General features: G+C 39.2%; 1 protein-coding gene across 1 annotated transcript in view; it reads left to right on the top strand.

Moving 5' to 3' along the window:
- Nucleotides 1-13,103, top strand: part of DCC (DCC netrin 1 receptor) — a 603,623-nt gene that overhangs the window by 117,780 nt on the left and 472,740 nt on the right. The window contains exon 5 of the mRNA XM_088152996.1: nt 11,226-11,376. Coding sequence (XP_088009122.1) covers nt 11,226-11,376 — 151 coding nt within the window. The remainder of the gene's footprint in view (nt 1-11,225; nt 11,377-13,103) is intronic.

Below are 13,103 nucleotides of genomic sequence, written 5' to 3'. Positions count from 1 at the left end.
CATCAGATCTACTAGGCTTGCAGAATTACCCCTGAAATTGGTTTGAATGCAAGTATGACTATAAATAACAAGTCAGAAGGTGAATAAAAATGAACACAGACATGGACATGCATTCTTTATCAATGTGTCACTGTGGCATGGAATTATTCACAGTGAAGTTACAAGAATAATAGAGTAATAAGAGACAAAATGAATAGCTGTCATAAAAGTGCTGATTCCCCCCCGTTGAGTGTATTGGCTTGTGGCCCAGTGAGGTTTTTTTTCTGTTCCTTATTAAATAAATTTGCACTTCTGTGATCAAACTGGGATTAGCAGGAATTCTTTTTCTTTGCTTAAGAAATGCGGAGTGCAGACATGGGTCACAGGGAGAGGCTTAAGGGTATCAGCTAATATGTTCTGAATGCACTTGAAGATGACAATGGATATTCAGAAGCCTACAGTAGGCTTCGCCTCAGAATTTTTGATAGGACTGGGGATGACACTATTGCTCAGAAGGTTAGCTGCCAATTTTGGGACTGAAGAGTAGAAAGCTGTGTCCCATCTGAATCACTCTAGACTTTGAAAGCACCCCAAAGAATATTAGCTGCATATTAACTGGGTTATTTCAGAAAACTACACTTCCTAACCCCATACACCTTTTCAAATGATCTCATACTGTGTTCTAGTCTGCTATTTCCTCCAGATTTTATCCTTTTTTTTTTGGCCCCATTTTCTCTCTCTCTCTCTCTCTCTCTGTGTCTTCCTGGAAATACTTGGCCCCTTAAGGTTGTATCTACTGTCTTTAACTTTCTCTTATTCTTTTTGATTACCCTTTTGAGTCCTTTCTTGCAAACAGTAGGGGTGCCCTTGGCTTGCCCTGCTCAGTCCCAGATTTGAGCCCTTCTGCTAAACTTCTCTGGTGTCTTTTCTGGCCTTCAGTTGGAACCCACATGGCAAAGCAATGGGTGACAAGACTCATGGAGCATCTTGACTCTCCATGAGCAATGGGTGACAAGACTTATGGAGATAGCTTGAAAAACTCAACAACCAAGGGTATTATAATACCCTGTGTCAAGACTCTCTTTTCTGTGTTTTTTCCCACTCTGTGGTACAGCTTGGAAAGGAGGTCCTTTCACACACCTCATTTGCTTCTCATCTGACATTTTTCTTATTCTCTTTGGACAGGCACTGTACAGCAGGAGGCACATGGCTCACCATTGCAAGGTGATTGATCTGTAACATTTTTTCTTGCTTCACATCTCATACTTATGAGTAGGTGGATTCACATGCCTGCAAAAGACTGGGAGGGGGGTGTCACCACAGAGGAATTTTTGCCAGGAGAAATGCTAGCAGAATTCAATTAGTATTTGTCCTTCTTTGGAGGTAGGGACCTTGATGGGCCTGGGATATAGCACTTACTATTTATTCTCTCCAACCCAATGGGATGTTGGAAAGAAATTATGTAAAGGGGCTGAGGACTCTGTTCATCTCACTATCTGTTGATCATCAGGATAATTCTTTGAAAACTGAACAGAATGGGACCACATTTGGTGGAGGGGGAGAAGCCAGCAGAACAAAGATACAGTTTGAAAATGGGCTGACCAGGGTCTGGAGAAAAAAAAAATACAGAAAAACTTCCCAAAGGCATCCTTATAGGGGAGGCAAGTTGAGCAGCCTCTCCAAACCCTGCCAATTCCTCCATTTTATTTATTTCAATTTGACTCCAAATGACTCTGAGTGGCTTGCACTTAAAACAATGAAAGAACAATGAATGAAAAAGAAAAAAAAAGCACGCATGTCTGGAGAAAGCAGACACAGCCCACCAAAACAAACTGATAGGGGCTCAGTAAGCAGGCAAGTTTTTTCAAGGAGTTTTGGAACATCATCAGGATGAGATCCATTCTCAGCCCCTTCCTGCCACCTCTTGGTCATGTGACTCAGAGTGGATTGTATGCAGCTCACCCTGTTCTTCTCAATGCACACTTACAGACACCTACAGATGCAATAGGAGGGGGGAGCAGAAGTGCATGCATTTCCACACACGCACACACATACAAATACACACATTTTACTTTGTTACACAGAAGAAAATATAGACACCTCCTATGACCACCGCTGCTAGAAAGATTGGAGATGATCGTACCTTTATTTTGGCTACCGGCCACTGTAAAAGCACATCATTAAAAATTACAACCATTTCAGTAATAACCATGAAACTTTAGAGATCAAGTTAGCATTACCAACAAATTACTGTACTATTAAGCCACTGCGATCTTTAAACAAAAGTTCTTCACATTAAAACTAACACTATATGAATTGAAAATAGAGTAGACTATGAAATAGAACACCGTAACAGCCGAACTGAATGATTAAAATTGAGCTACAATGCATATATAAAAATATAGGAACATTTATCATCTTATTGATTTATTATCATAGATCAGATACAATTAAAACATACAATGGAAACTGTATAATTAAAATTCTCTATTCATTTACAGAACTGCTTAAGGAAGAGTATTATACTTAGCTCCGAATAACGGTTTGCAGGGTTGAGGAAGGGAAAGTGATGATAAAAACTCTGCAGATGCCATATACATTACCTAGTTCTTCTTATTGCTGGATATTCCAATGCTTTTCTCTTGATATCCCACGACTGCCATCCTGTTTCATTGAACTTGTCCAGTCCTGTTGTATTCCTAAGGAAAACATAAATCCTCCTGTGAATCCGTAGGCAGCTAAGGACTTTACTACCTCTGTTTTTAAGGTGGATTGATGCTCATCTTTTAGAACCAGTGAAGTTTGTCGAGATGGAGCAAATGGCTTCTTAAGCCAATAAGTAATTATACTCTCACCACTGTTTTGGGCACTGCAGTTTCTAATTAAAATTCAGGATATCATTTTGGCATTAGGAAAAAAATAATAATTGTGGAATTCTCAAATTTGAATCAAACGCAAATCAAAGTCAAAGAAGGCTACAAATAAGGCAGACATAATTTTTAAACACATTTTCCTATTAAACGGTGCCGAACTAATATATAGTCAACTGCTGAACATCCCTCCCTAAATTCTGCCTCTTCCTCTCCAGGTATAACTTCTGATTCTAGCTAATCTAACAATTTGTGGCTCAGATGTCTGGCCTGCAGTTTACTAATGATGTTTAAATGATGAATAGAATGATAGCTGGATCTTTTTTTGTAACTCTATTCTTATTTCTTAATCTTTGGGAATATGGGCCTATACAATTTACATGAGTGAACAAAGATCCAAGTGTGTGTGTGTGACCATTCACAATTTGCTTTCATTAGTTCAGATAGAGCCTGGGGCTCTCCTGACTTCACTGAATCTATCAATCTCACAATCTCAGACATGATAACGGGTGCTCAATCTGGCAAAGGATCTGCATCGCGAAGAGGCTGGAAGGAATTCCTCAAGCCAGACTCTGCATGATTTTTTTCCCCTTGATTGGTATGTAGAAGGTTGATGAAGGATCTCTTCCCACTTTATTTAATCACTAAAAAGCTCCACAGGGCCTACTAAGCCACTTCTTCACTATCTGTGCACTTCTCTGGACATAAAGTCCTTCGGGACCCCTGTCTGGGCTGAAAAGTATTGTTGCTCAAACCTGAACATTTCACTGTAAGTTAGTCTTCTCCTCCTAAAAAAGAAGAAAGAAAAGAAAATGTAAAAGATTTTTTTTTTTTTAAATCAAAATTATTGGATTAGTGATTACTTACATACACATTTTGACATAGCATTACCTGAAAAATGTGAAAAGAAATTGATCAGCATCACTTGGAACTCTCAGTGGGTTTTAGCTGGGACAACTATTTGGCACGTAAGCTAGTATTTCATCTATCCACTCTTTCTGGTGCTTATTTCTTTTCCCCCCTCCCTTCTGTTGCCCTAATTCAACTGCTATCCCCTCCCCTCTCGGTTTTCATCTCAACCATCAAAAGAAATCTAGAGGGTTCACAAAATATGGATTCAGTGGGGTGAATTGCATTAATGCAAAGAAATAAATAACATAATAAAGCAATTTTTTTTTTTTTAGCCTTGCCACTAGTTAAAACAGTCATATATTTGATAATATATTTGATGAAAATATGTGTCACTGGAGATCTCGGCAAGAATGTTATTATCCCTTTCCTTCCTTATTGCTTTAGACTCTTGCTTATCACATCTTTTGTCAGGCCAAAGTCAGGCCGGAATTTCCATCATGACGGAGAGAAAAAAAAATCATGCCCCACAAAGGTTCCCAGCATTGTGGTTAGACACCTTAATGGGTTCTCTTTATTGAGAGATTAGTATCACTTTAATGAGAGAATTCTCCATCCTGGTTCCAGGGGCTTCCCTTTGGCTGTGGGATTAATAATGCCACACCCAGGCCCTGAGAGGCGAAGCAACTGAGGTGGTGCTGCTATGCTGATAAGACGTAGCATTGCTTTCTCCTTCTTTTTCCCTTGAAGGTCCTTACCAGTTTTAATCCCTTTCCATTTCTTTGCAAATAAACATTACGAATCAACCCTCTTTAAAACTGCAAAAACAATCATAAGGTCACCCTCGGGTCATCCTGCTGTCACCAGAGATGAAAGGTGGGAGTCTGAAGTCTCCTCACTTCATCATGAACATTTCATTAGTACCTACAAATTGCATATTTTGCATCCTTTGCCTGATGATGTCATGAGGGATATGATATCACTAGCCCCCATTTTCCTTCCTGTGGATGCTATGGCTATTTCAGTCATCTGTAGTTCTGATTCTTGCAATAATGCTATAAAGTAGGTCATAATGTTGCAGATGATGTCTTGGGGATGAGAGCAACCAAGTTTGAACTGTGGACTTTTTGATTCTCTGTGCAGCCTCACAGAGAGGAATCCTAACCCAATAGGCCACCATACATCCAAATTGGGTGATTGCTGCAGACTGCTACAACAACCCTTTAGCATACAACCTTGCAAACTACAGTGCATGTTTAAAATCTTCTGGCCCTTCCTACCAGTTTGAACATTTTGCATCACCGAATTCAGCCTTCCCCAGCCAAGTGCTGTCTACATGTTTTGAACAAATCCCATAAACTGCAACCCATGTGCCCGGTATTCTGAAATGGAGAGAGTTGTACCCCAAAACATTGGAAAAATACCAGGTCAGGAGAGAGCGGTCTAAGCTGTATCACTTTGGGGCACAGAAATTCCCCCAACCCTTTCTTGCTGCCATATAATCATAATGGAATCCACAAATCATGTTAGTCTCACATTCACATTCAACTCACTCATAGGTTACATTATGGAATGTCCTCCGTATGTGTGTGCGTGTGCATGTGTGTGTTTCTGCATATGTGCAGTGAAGCAAGCCATCTCTCATTTATTACAATCCAGGTCCCATATGTATAAATGTGTAGTTTAATATCTGTCTCAATTATAGCCTGAATTATAACATGTTTATCAGAAAGTAATCAGTGTTTGATTATGTTCCATATGGATGTCAAGAAAACATATCGCCATTAGCTGGGGGGCAAAGCTGATGATCTCTATCTATTGATATGTCATGCCTAGAAACGGTGGCGAGATGCGTTGGACTCATACCTGAACAGGCAGGGTTTACAGTCTGTCTACAGCTTTGTATCTAGAGATCATCTGTTCCAACCTTACTAGAAACGATGGCTGGTGTGGGTCTTCCGGGCTGTGTGGCCGTGTTCTTGAAGTTCTGTTTCCTAACGTTTCGCCAGCATCTGTGACCGGCATCTTCAGAGTGCAGGAGCACAGACCGGAGCAGTTCTCTCTGTGCTCCTGTCTGTGCTCCTGCACTCTGAAGATGCCGGTCACAGATGCTGGCGAAACGTTAGGAAACAGAACTTCAAGAACATGGCCACACAGCCCGGAAGACCCACACCAGCCATCGTATGCCGCCTGTGAAAGCCTTCGACAATACACTTACTAGAAATCTTCAAATCTTATTTTCCAGTAAAGTCAAAATTCTTCTAGTAAGGTGGGAACAGTTTCTCACTCTCATGTTCCTCCAACCTTTTAATTGCACAAATAGCCTTTCTTTTTTCTCACGTATTGGCTGTGAGAAGCAGTGTTCTTGTCAACCTAAATCAGAGTGGCAAAGAACAACCTTCTTCCTTCAGTGGGCAACAGAGGACCAAAACAAGAAATTGTGGTAGTCCATCAAGCTGTTTGACTGCAGAGCACAATGCAGGAGTCAAGACTGACATGGACTTTCTTTTATGCCAAGAGTTAGGGGTTAGAGCCCAGAATCTTGAGAATTATGATAGGAACCCTCAAATCCTTCTGTTAGTGATTTCATTAAGGTGGGATCTCATTGAAGCTTGGATATGTCTTTCCCCCACTCTGTTTATATGATGGGTCAAGAGTCCTTTTCCTTGAGAAGCCAGTGAGGGGCTCTCTCAGCTGCTGATTGCTTGTGTGCAGAAGTTCTACTCCCTTTTCCCTTTCAGCCTCAGCACAATTTATCTTCAGAAACAAGCAAAAGGCTACTGCAGACGTGTGCACGCACACACAAAATCTAGAATCCTGAAGATTTATTGAACCTTCTTTTTCTTTTTAATGTTCCAGCAACAAAACTCTGAAGAAACAAAGGAAGAGATGGGGAGAGAAAAGTAGACTAGATAAGTTTGGGAGCAGAAGGTGGTTGCAGAGGTTAAACAAACAACCAAACACCAAGCAATTTTAAGAAGTTTATTTGTAGGTGTGTGTGTATATATGTGTGTATGAGACAGAGTGGTTTTATTTTGGAAAGAAACTGCTATTTACCAGCCAAAGAACATAAGGAAGCAAGGGGTGCTCATCTATTTCTGACTGTACGACGCCTTTTAAAAATGTCACTGGATTTACCTAGCTCCTGCTTGCTTTACTTGAACTGTGTGTCGTTTATATATCGTAATCTTAGGTGAGGGATTTGCTTATAGAATCAAGAGCAAAGCTACTGAAGATCCCTTTTCCAAATGCCAGTGTCAAATCTCTAGACGAATTCCTCTTATTTCTTCCTGTATTGAAATATATATCCTGCATTTCCATTCTTGAAAAACAGTCCTAAAGCTGGGAGCAGCTTGTTCTCTGCAGTCGTTTGGCCCTATCCAGTTCACCTTTATGTAATCGATGAAAATGAATCAGAATCACTTAAATTATGTCGTTCGTGACCGACCTTTGGAAGGTCTTGAGAACCGGGTGCAGACATATAGCGTAGGTGTTTTGTCTTTGTGTGACCTTGACCCTTTTTGTGTGTTTGTTTTTAATTATTTCTGAGGTTTTATATGGTACGTTCACCGTGCAGCATTTCGTTGGATAGTTGGGAGGCCTTACCAACTTAATAAATAAATAAATAAATAAATAAAATTTCTTCCCAAACCACCGCCTTCAATCAGAGGACAGAGATACAGTAATATTTTGGTTTTATTTGTCAGAGTGCCTCCTTTTTCAACCATGTACATGTAAGCACAAGATATAAAACGGGTCTTTCCAAGATGGCCTAATGCTTCTCTAAAACTTGGAGGTATATGATATAGCACATGTTGAACGCAATGATCCCATTTGATTGGATTAAAAGTTGGAACTGTCGGTGTCCCTCATAGTTAGGAAAATCAAGCAACCAATATGTGTATTGAAATGCAACTAACTTTCAGAATATGGACTTTCTGGAATGTGCACAGCTGTTCACAGCTGTATGTATTTAGATGCATCTGTTTGTGTGTTTCAATTTATATAGCTGCCCATCTCACATATGTGACTCTGGGTGGCTCATAGAGTTAAAAACACACAACACACAAAGATACCAAGAATAACCAAAATCATAACAACAACAAAAACCATTTAAACCCATTAAAACATTAAAAACGATTCCAAACCATGGGGGCCAAAAAGGCCAAAATGGTAGTCTTGACCATGTGATCAAAACCCTGCCCCTTTTTTATGTGGGTCACCCATGCAAGCATGTAAAATGGGGACGGGGCTTTATTTGAATGGTCATGGCTGCCCCCCTGCAAATGTTTTCAGATGGCTACATGTACGGGCAAGAGATGATTATTTCTTTTAGCCAGATCTTTATGAGGCGTTCCATCTCATCCATGTCAAAAAAGGGCAGAGCAAACAATGGAATTTACACTTATATTGGCCATAGATATTTATGAAGGGGTGGGAATGGCAAATGCAACATAGCAGTTTGTCTTCGAGTGAATAAAATGACCTGACATACTGTAACAAAAAGTAATTCTGAACAAGAAGGTTTTCTGTTGCTCTAACAAACCAAAACAATTTTCACACTCCAGCGTAGCTTGACTCAAACTGAGCACTGACAAATAAGCCTCCCCTAGTAAGTGCAATTCTATGAAATCTTCAGTTCCTTCAGTATAACACAGTAGAAAATTATTCCTTCCTAATTATTCCTGTTCAAATTGTAAACTGAAACAGTCAAACTCATTTTATTAAACTGATATAAAACTTAATCCTTAATTTAATTAAAATAATTTTGAGTTAATAGTTCACTTGTCTCTATCTTCCCCCATCCCAGTTTCTTCAATTGTAACTGCAATTCATTTAGGCAATTCAAAATGTAAGAAATGAAAAAGTTCTAATGATAATTACTAAACATATTGTGGTAATTGTGCTGGGGAAAATCAATTATACTTGTGGGAGGGGAAACTGTTTCTTTATTGATAAATGGCTGTGATAATTTCATAGAAAATGAATACTTGCTTACTTCTGAATGGCAAAAAAAGAAGATACTAGCATAGACTTAGGGTTCAATGGTTCTTGGAGCAAGAACAATATTAATAACAAACAAAACAGATCTCAATAATACTTCTGCATGATTTTGAGATGTTAAGGCTGAAATGGTGACGAAAACCCATCTCTTATGTTTTACAATGTATGTACCAAGAAGATGAAGAAAACTGCCCTAGTGAGCTCCGAGATGAATTGCATCCTGAAAGTGAAAGTATTCATTTGTCAAGCTAACATAACCTAATCCTAACAAATCTGGTTAAAGAAGTCTCTGTGAGAATTTTGTTTTTGGGTGTACTTACTTGTAAAGAGTTTGGCAAAACTTGAGTTTAACAGTTAATAAAAGGTAGAGAGAAGAATTAAGGTATGTGTTCTGAGAGGGATGAAAAGCTCTCCTCCTGAATAGTTGCTGACTGAAAAGGGTGTATCCTTAAAATAGCTGATTGCCCACTGTGGATGATTGAGTAACTGCTTCCTCATCAGTAAGCAGAGGTGGTAGGATGAATATAAGGCAGCCAGTTCGAGGGAGTGAGCTTACTGAATGAGTGAACAGGAAGAGGAAACAGTAGCTCCTAGTAAAGTTTAGTAGAGAGCAAGGCAAAACCCTTAAGATATTATCTATGTAAGCCTACAGTATGTTGTTGCTTAACCTTACACCCTAAGAAAGGTATAAGAAGAAATGAAAACCTTCTAGTGGTGGAATTAAATAACAAAAGTGAACAGACAAGAATGTGGTCATGGCTTCCAATGGCTGTGGCATTTTTGTGTTCCTGCCTGAATACCAACTGCATCCTTGGGTACTGGAATCACGTGTTGCTAATCTGGGCAAACATTGAGAAATCCTAAAAAATAGTGAACTCTCAGATGATGGAGGTAAACAAAAGTTCCTGCCTTCAAAAATGGAGAAAAGAATGGATTTTACTAAAGAGCAGTCAACCTGACAATAATACTTGGGATGATCTAGTGCAGCTTATAAAGAGATCAATCTATAAGTACCTGGAATCAATGAGATGGTCAAGAACAAATCTTGCCAGATTAATTTTGGACTGAGTAATTTTTTTAGTCCATTGTGGGAGTGGTATAAGAAAATATTTGACCAAATATTCCAGGACATCCAAAGAGCAAGCTAGCTATACGTTGGTGGGATGGCAAGTGGATCAAGTGAAGCAAGGCTTTAATAAGTGTTCATCAACAGTGGTTGATGAAACTGGGGTGAGACAGTGGGTGGGGTTCCTCAAGGTTTAGTTTTCAAATTTGCACATAAGACCAAATAAAGTAGAATAGTTAATACGTGAGAAAATTAGAGACAAATGCATAGTGTTTCATTCAGGAAGCAGAAATAAAATACACAGATACAGGATACGGGATTTCTAGCTTGATAACTGTACTTGTGAAAAAGATCATGGAATAATAGTTTACTACAAACCTCAGTCAGCAGGTGCAAAAAAAAATGCAAATTTAGTCTTTATCAGAAGAAATATATTCTCCCAATCATAGGAAATAATAATTCCACTTTATTTTGCATTGATTACACCCCCATTTTAGTATTATGTCCATTTCTAGGCAGTGCATTTTAAGAAGGATTCAAATAAATAAGTAGGGCAGATTCAGAGAAGGGCAATGAAGATGATCAGAAAACTAGAAATTAAATCCTATGAGGAACTGAGATCGTTTAGATTTGAGAAAACAGGGACATACCTGTTCAAATATCAGAAAAGCTGTCATTCAGGAGATGTTCAAGACCCATTCTCTGTCTTGCAGGGCTTAGAAAAATTGATTAAGATATAGATTAGCTGATTCCAACTGAATGTTAGGACTCCTTTCCCTCATCTTGATGATAATATCAGCTTCATAAGGGAACCAATTACCCAGAGTGGTTGTGGGGAACACTTCATGGGATGTGTTCAAAGGGAGGAAAGGTAGCACAGAGCAGGGGTGTGTGCTCATTGGTCTCAACAAAATTATAACTCTATAATTCTGATTGAGATTTACAGAAAAAAAAAAAGAGCTATTTTACAATTGTGCCCTTTCAATACCTCTCTGAATGATTTTATTTAAAGGATGCATTTCATCAAAATCTCACACACTTTTTCAGGAACTGGAACAATCATGAGATAGTTTACAATTCCACTATGAAACCTAAGCTGTTTTGTTATCTAGAATAGCTATTTGAAATATTTTATTTTCTTCCTGTATTAGGTAATACACCAGGCCTTCACAAATTGAGCAAGGATATTGTTAACTCTCAAACTAAATTTGCCCCCTTCCCCTGCGCGTAACCAGAGAAATGTTCTTGATACATCCACAAAGATTTCTATACCTATTTCGTATATATATTCCTGTTGTTCTATCTTGAATATGATTATCTGATGTTTTCCTCTTCTATATTTCCTCTCCTACAGTGATACAGAAGATTCCCACTGTGAATATTTAATACAGTTCCCCACTGTTTCTAAGAGAAACAAGGCGGTTGTTATATAATAACCATTTCTTTTCCTTTTGTAGATCCTGGGTTGCACAGGCAACAATTTTTTCTGCAAAGACCATCAAATGTGGTGGTTGTAGAAGGGAAAGATGCAATTCTGGAGTGTTGCGTTTCAGGCTATCCAGCCCCAGCGTTTACCTGGCTGCGGGGAGATGAAACAATCCCATTCAGGTATTGAGGGTGTTTCACGCCCATGGGAGGATTGGCAAAAACATAAATTGTATAAATAGATAAATAAATAACATCCCTCCATCTATTACTTTTTGTTTCAGTTTGATTTTTGTACATTTTAATGTATTTATTGATTGTTTTAGCCCTGTTGTACGCTGCCCAGAGTTGCTTGCTGGTGAGATGCGTGGCTATATAAAATAAATACATACATACATACAAGATAAAATCATCCAGTTGGCTGGGTCTTTTCCTATCAGTTTTCTCTTATGCAAAGAATCACATTGAAAAGAAAACCAAATGACAGTTTGCTCTTTTGCACATTTACATAATTCCTCTCGAGGAGCCGTGAAAAATGGGGTGAGCCATTATGAATGTTCCTTGAGTAATTCACCTTGGTAATTAAGGTCCCAAGTGTCTTGGAAATGGTGACCAGGCCATCCTATTCTCTGATTCAAAGGTGGCTCAGCTGTCAGACAACTTGTCGTAACCCTTGGAAAATCATGAGATGAGGCTGGAAAAAGTCTATAGAGTCAAAACATTCAGGGTATCATGTTTATACACTCTGACTCCTCTGTCATAAGTTGTCTTTGGTCAGAATCCCAGAAACAAAGAAACAAACAGAGCCCTTAGCCCTTTTATATGGAAAGACATAAATAGCATTCTCACTGATTACAAAGAGGATGTGCATTATGATGAATTTGCTACTTTGTATGTTATCTGAGTACTATCTGAATTACCCGATCATGGTTGTGAAGGCCATCTGTTGCATCACTTATTTTCAATTATTTTAAAATAAATTTCTGGACTTCGTAAAAGCAGTTTCATGGTCTGTCCCCCCTACCCCCCCCCCACATTTCTGTTATGGCTTTCCCCATCCCTACCCCAAAATAAAGTCTTGGGCATAAGACATCAAGCACACTCAGTACCATATTTTAAAACATGGAGCCATGCACACCATGATAGATTTATGGTCTCTCCACCTGCTGCATTTAGGTCACTCTGGAAGTGATACCATACCACTTTGTCCCCACAATGTCATTAAGTTCCTGCAGCTCTTCTGAAGCTTAGTCAATTAATGTTTGGCTCAGCTGTGGCATAAAGGGAACTGTTGTGAGAACAGTGGTGGAATTGTTTGGAGAGGTTCACATTCACTGGTGTGAGTTCTTGCCGTGTCCCACCTGCCTTAGGTCTCCCCAGTGCAATATCACCTTGCCACCTGAGATAATTTTTTTCCTTCACTGTCAAAACAAATCTAATCAGGCCATTTTAAGGAGATATTGGCTGGTCATTTGAAGGGATCGCCAGCTGATTCATAAGGATTATGAATGTTGTCAGAATGACAGTGGTGAAATTACAAATGCCATGAAAATGCTTCTGGGTGGTTAGGGGTGGGAATATGGAAGCGTTCTAATTAAGCTGCCTATCTAAGCTACATCTTAGTTTAGTTCTCCGTTTTAAAAATGGACAAATCTGGTATTGCTTATCCTTTCCAGCCTCTGCCGAAATATCTATAGCAGTGTTTCCCAACCAGAGCAAGTTTGAGATCCATGGACTTCAACTCCCAGAATTCCCCAGCCATTGCTAAGAATGTATGAACCCACACATCTCAGTATTGCCCAGGGTAGGAAAAACTGATCTATAATCTCTCCCTTCTTGATGTTTGAACTTCAAAGTTGCAAGAGGAGCAAAGTTCAAGGTCAGAGACACATCACAGGCAGAACTGGAAC

This window comes from Python bivittatus, unplaced genomic scaffold, assembly GCF_059951505.1.
Source record: "Python bivittatus isolate LINGU-HERP-01145 unplaced genomic scaffold, Pbiv_v1 ctg000570_np1212, whole genome shotgun sequence".
NCBI classification, from domain to species: Eukaryota; Metazoa; Chordata; class Lepidosauria; order Squamata; family Pythonidae; genus Python; species Python bivittatus.
The sequence above is the reverse complement of the archived record's forward strand: the minus strand, read 5'-3'. Positions and strand labels throughout refer to the sequence as shown.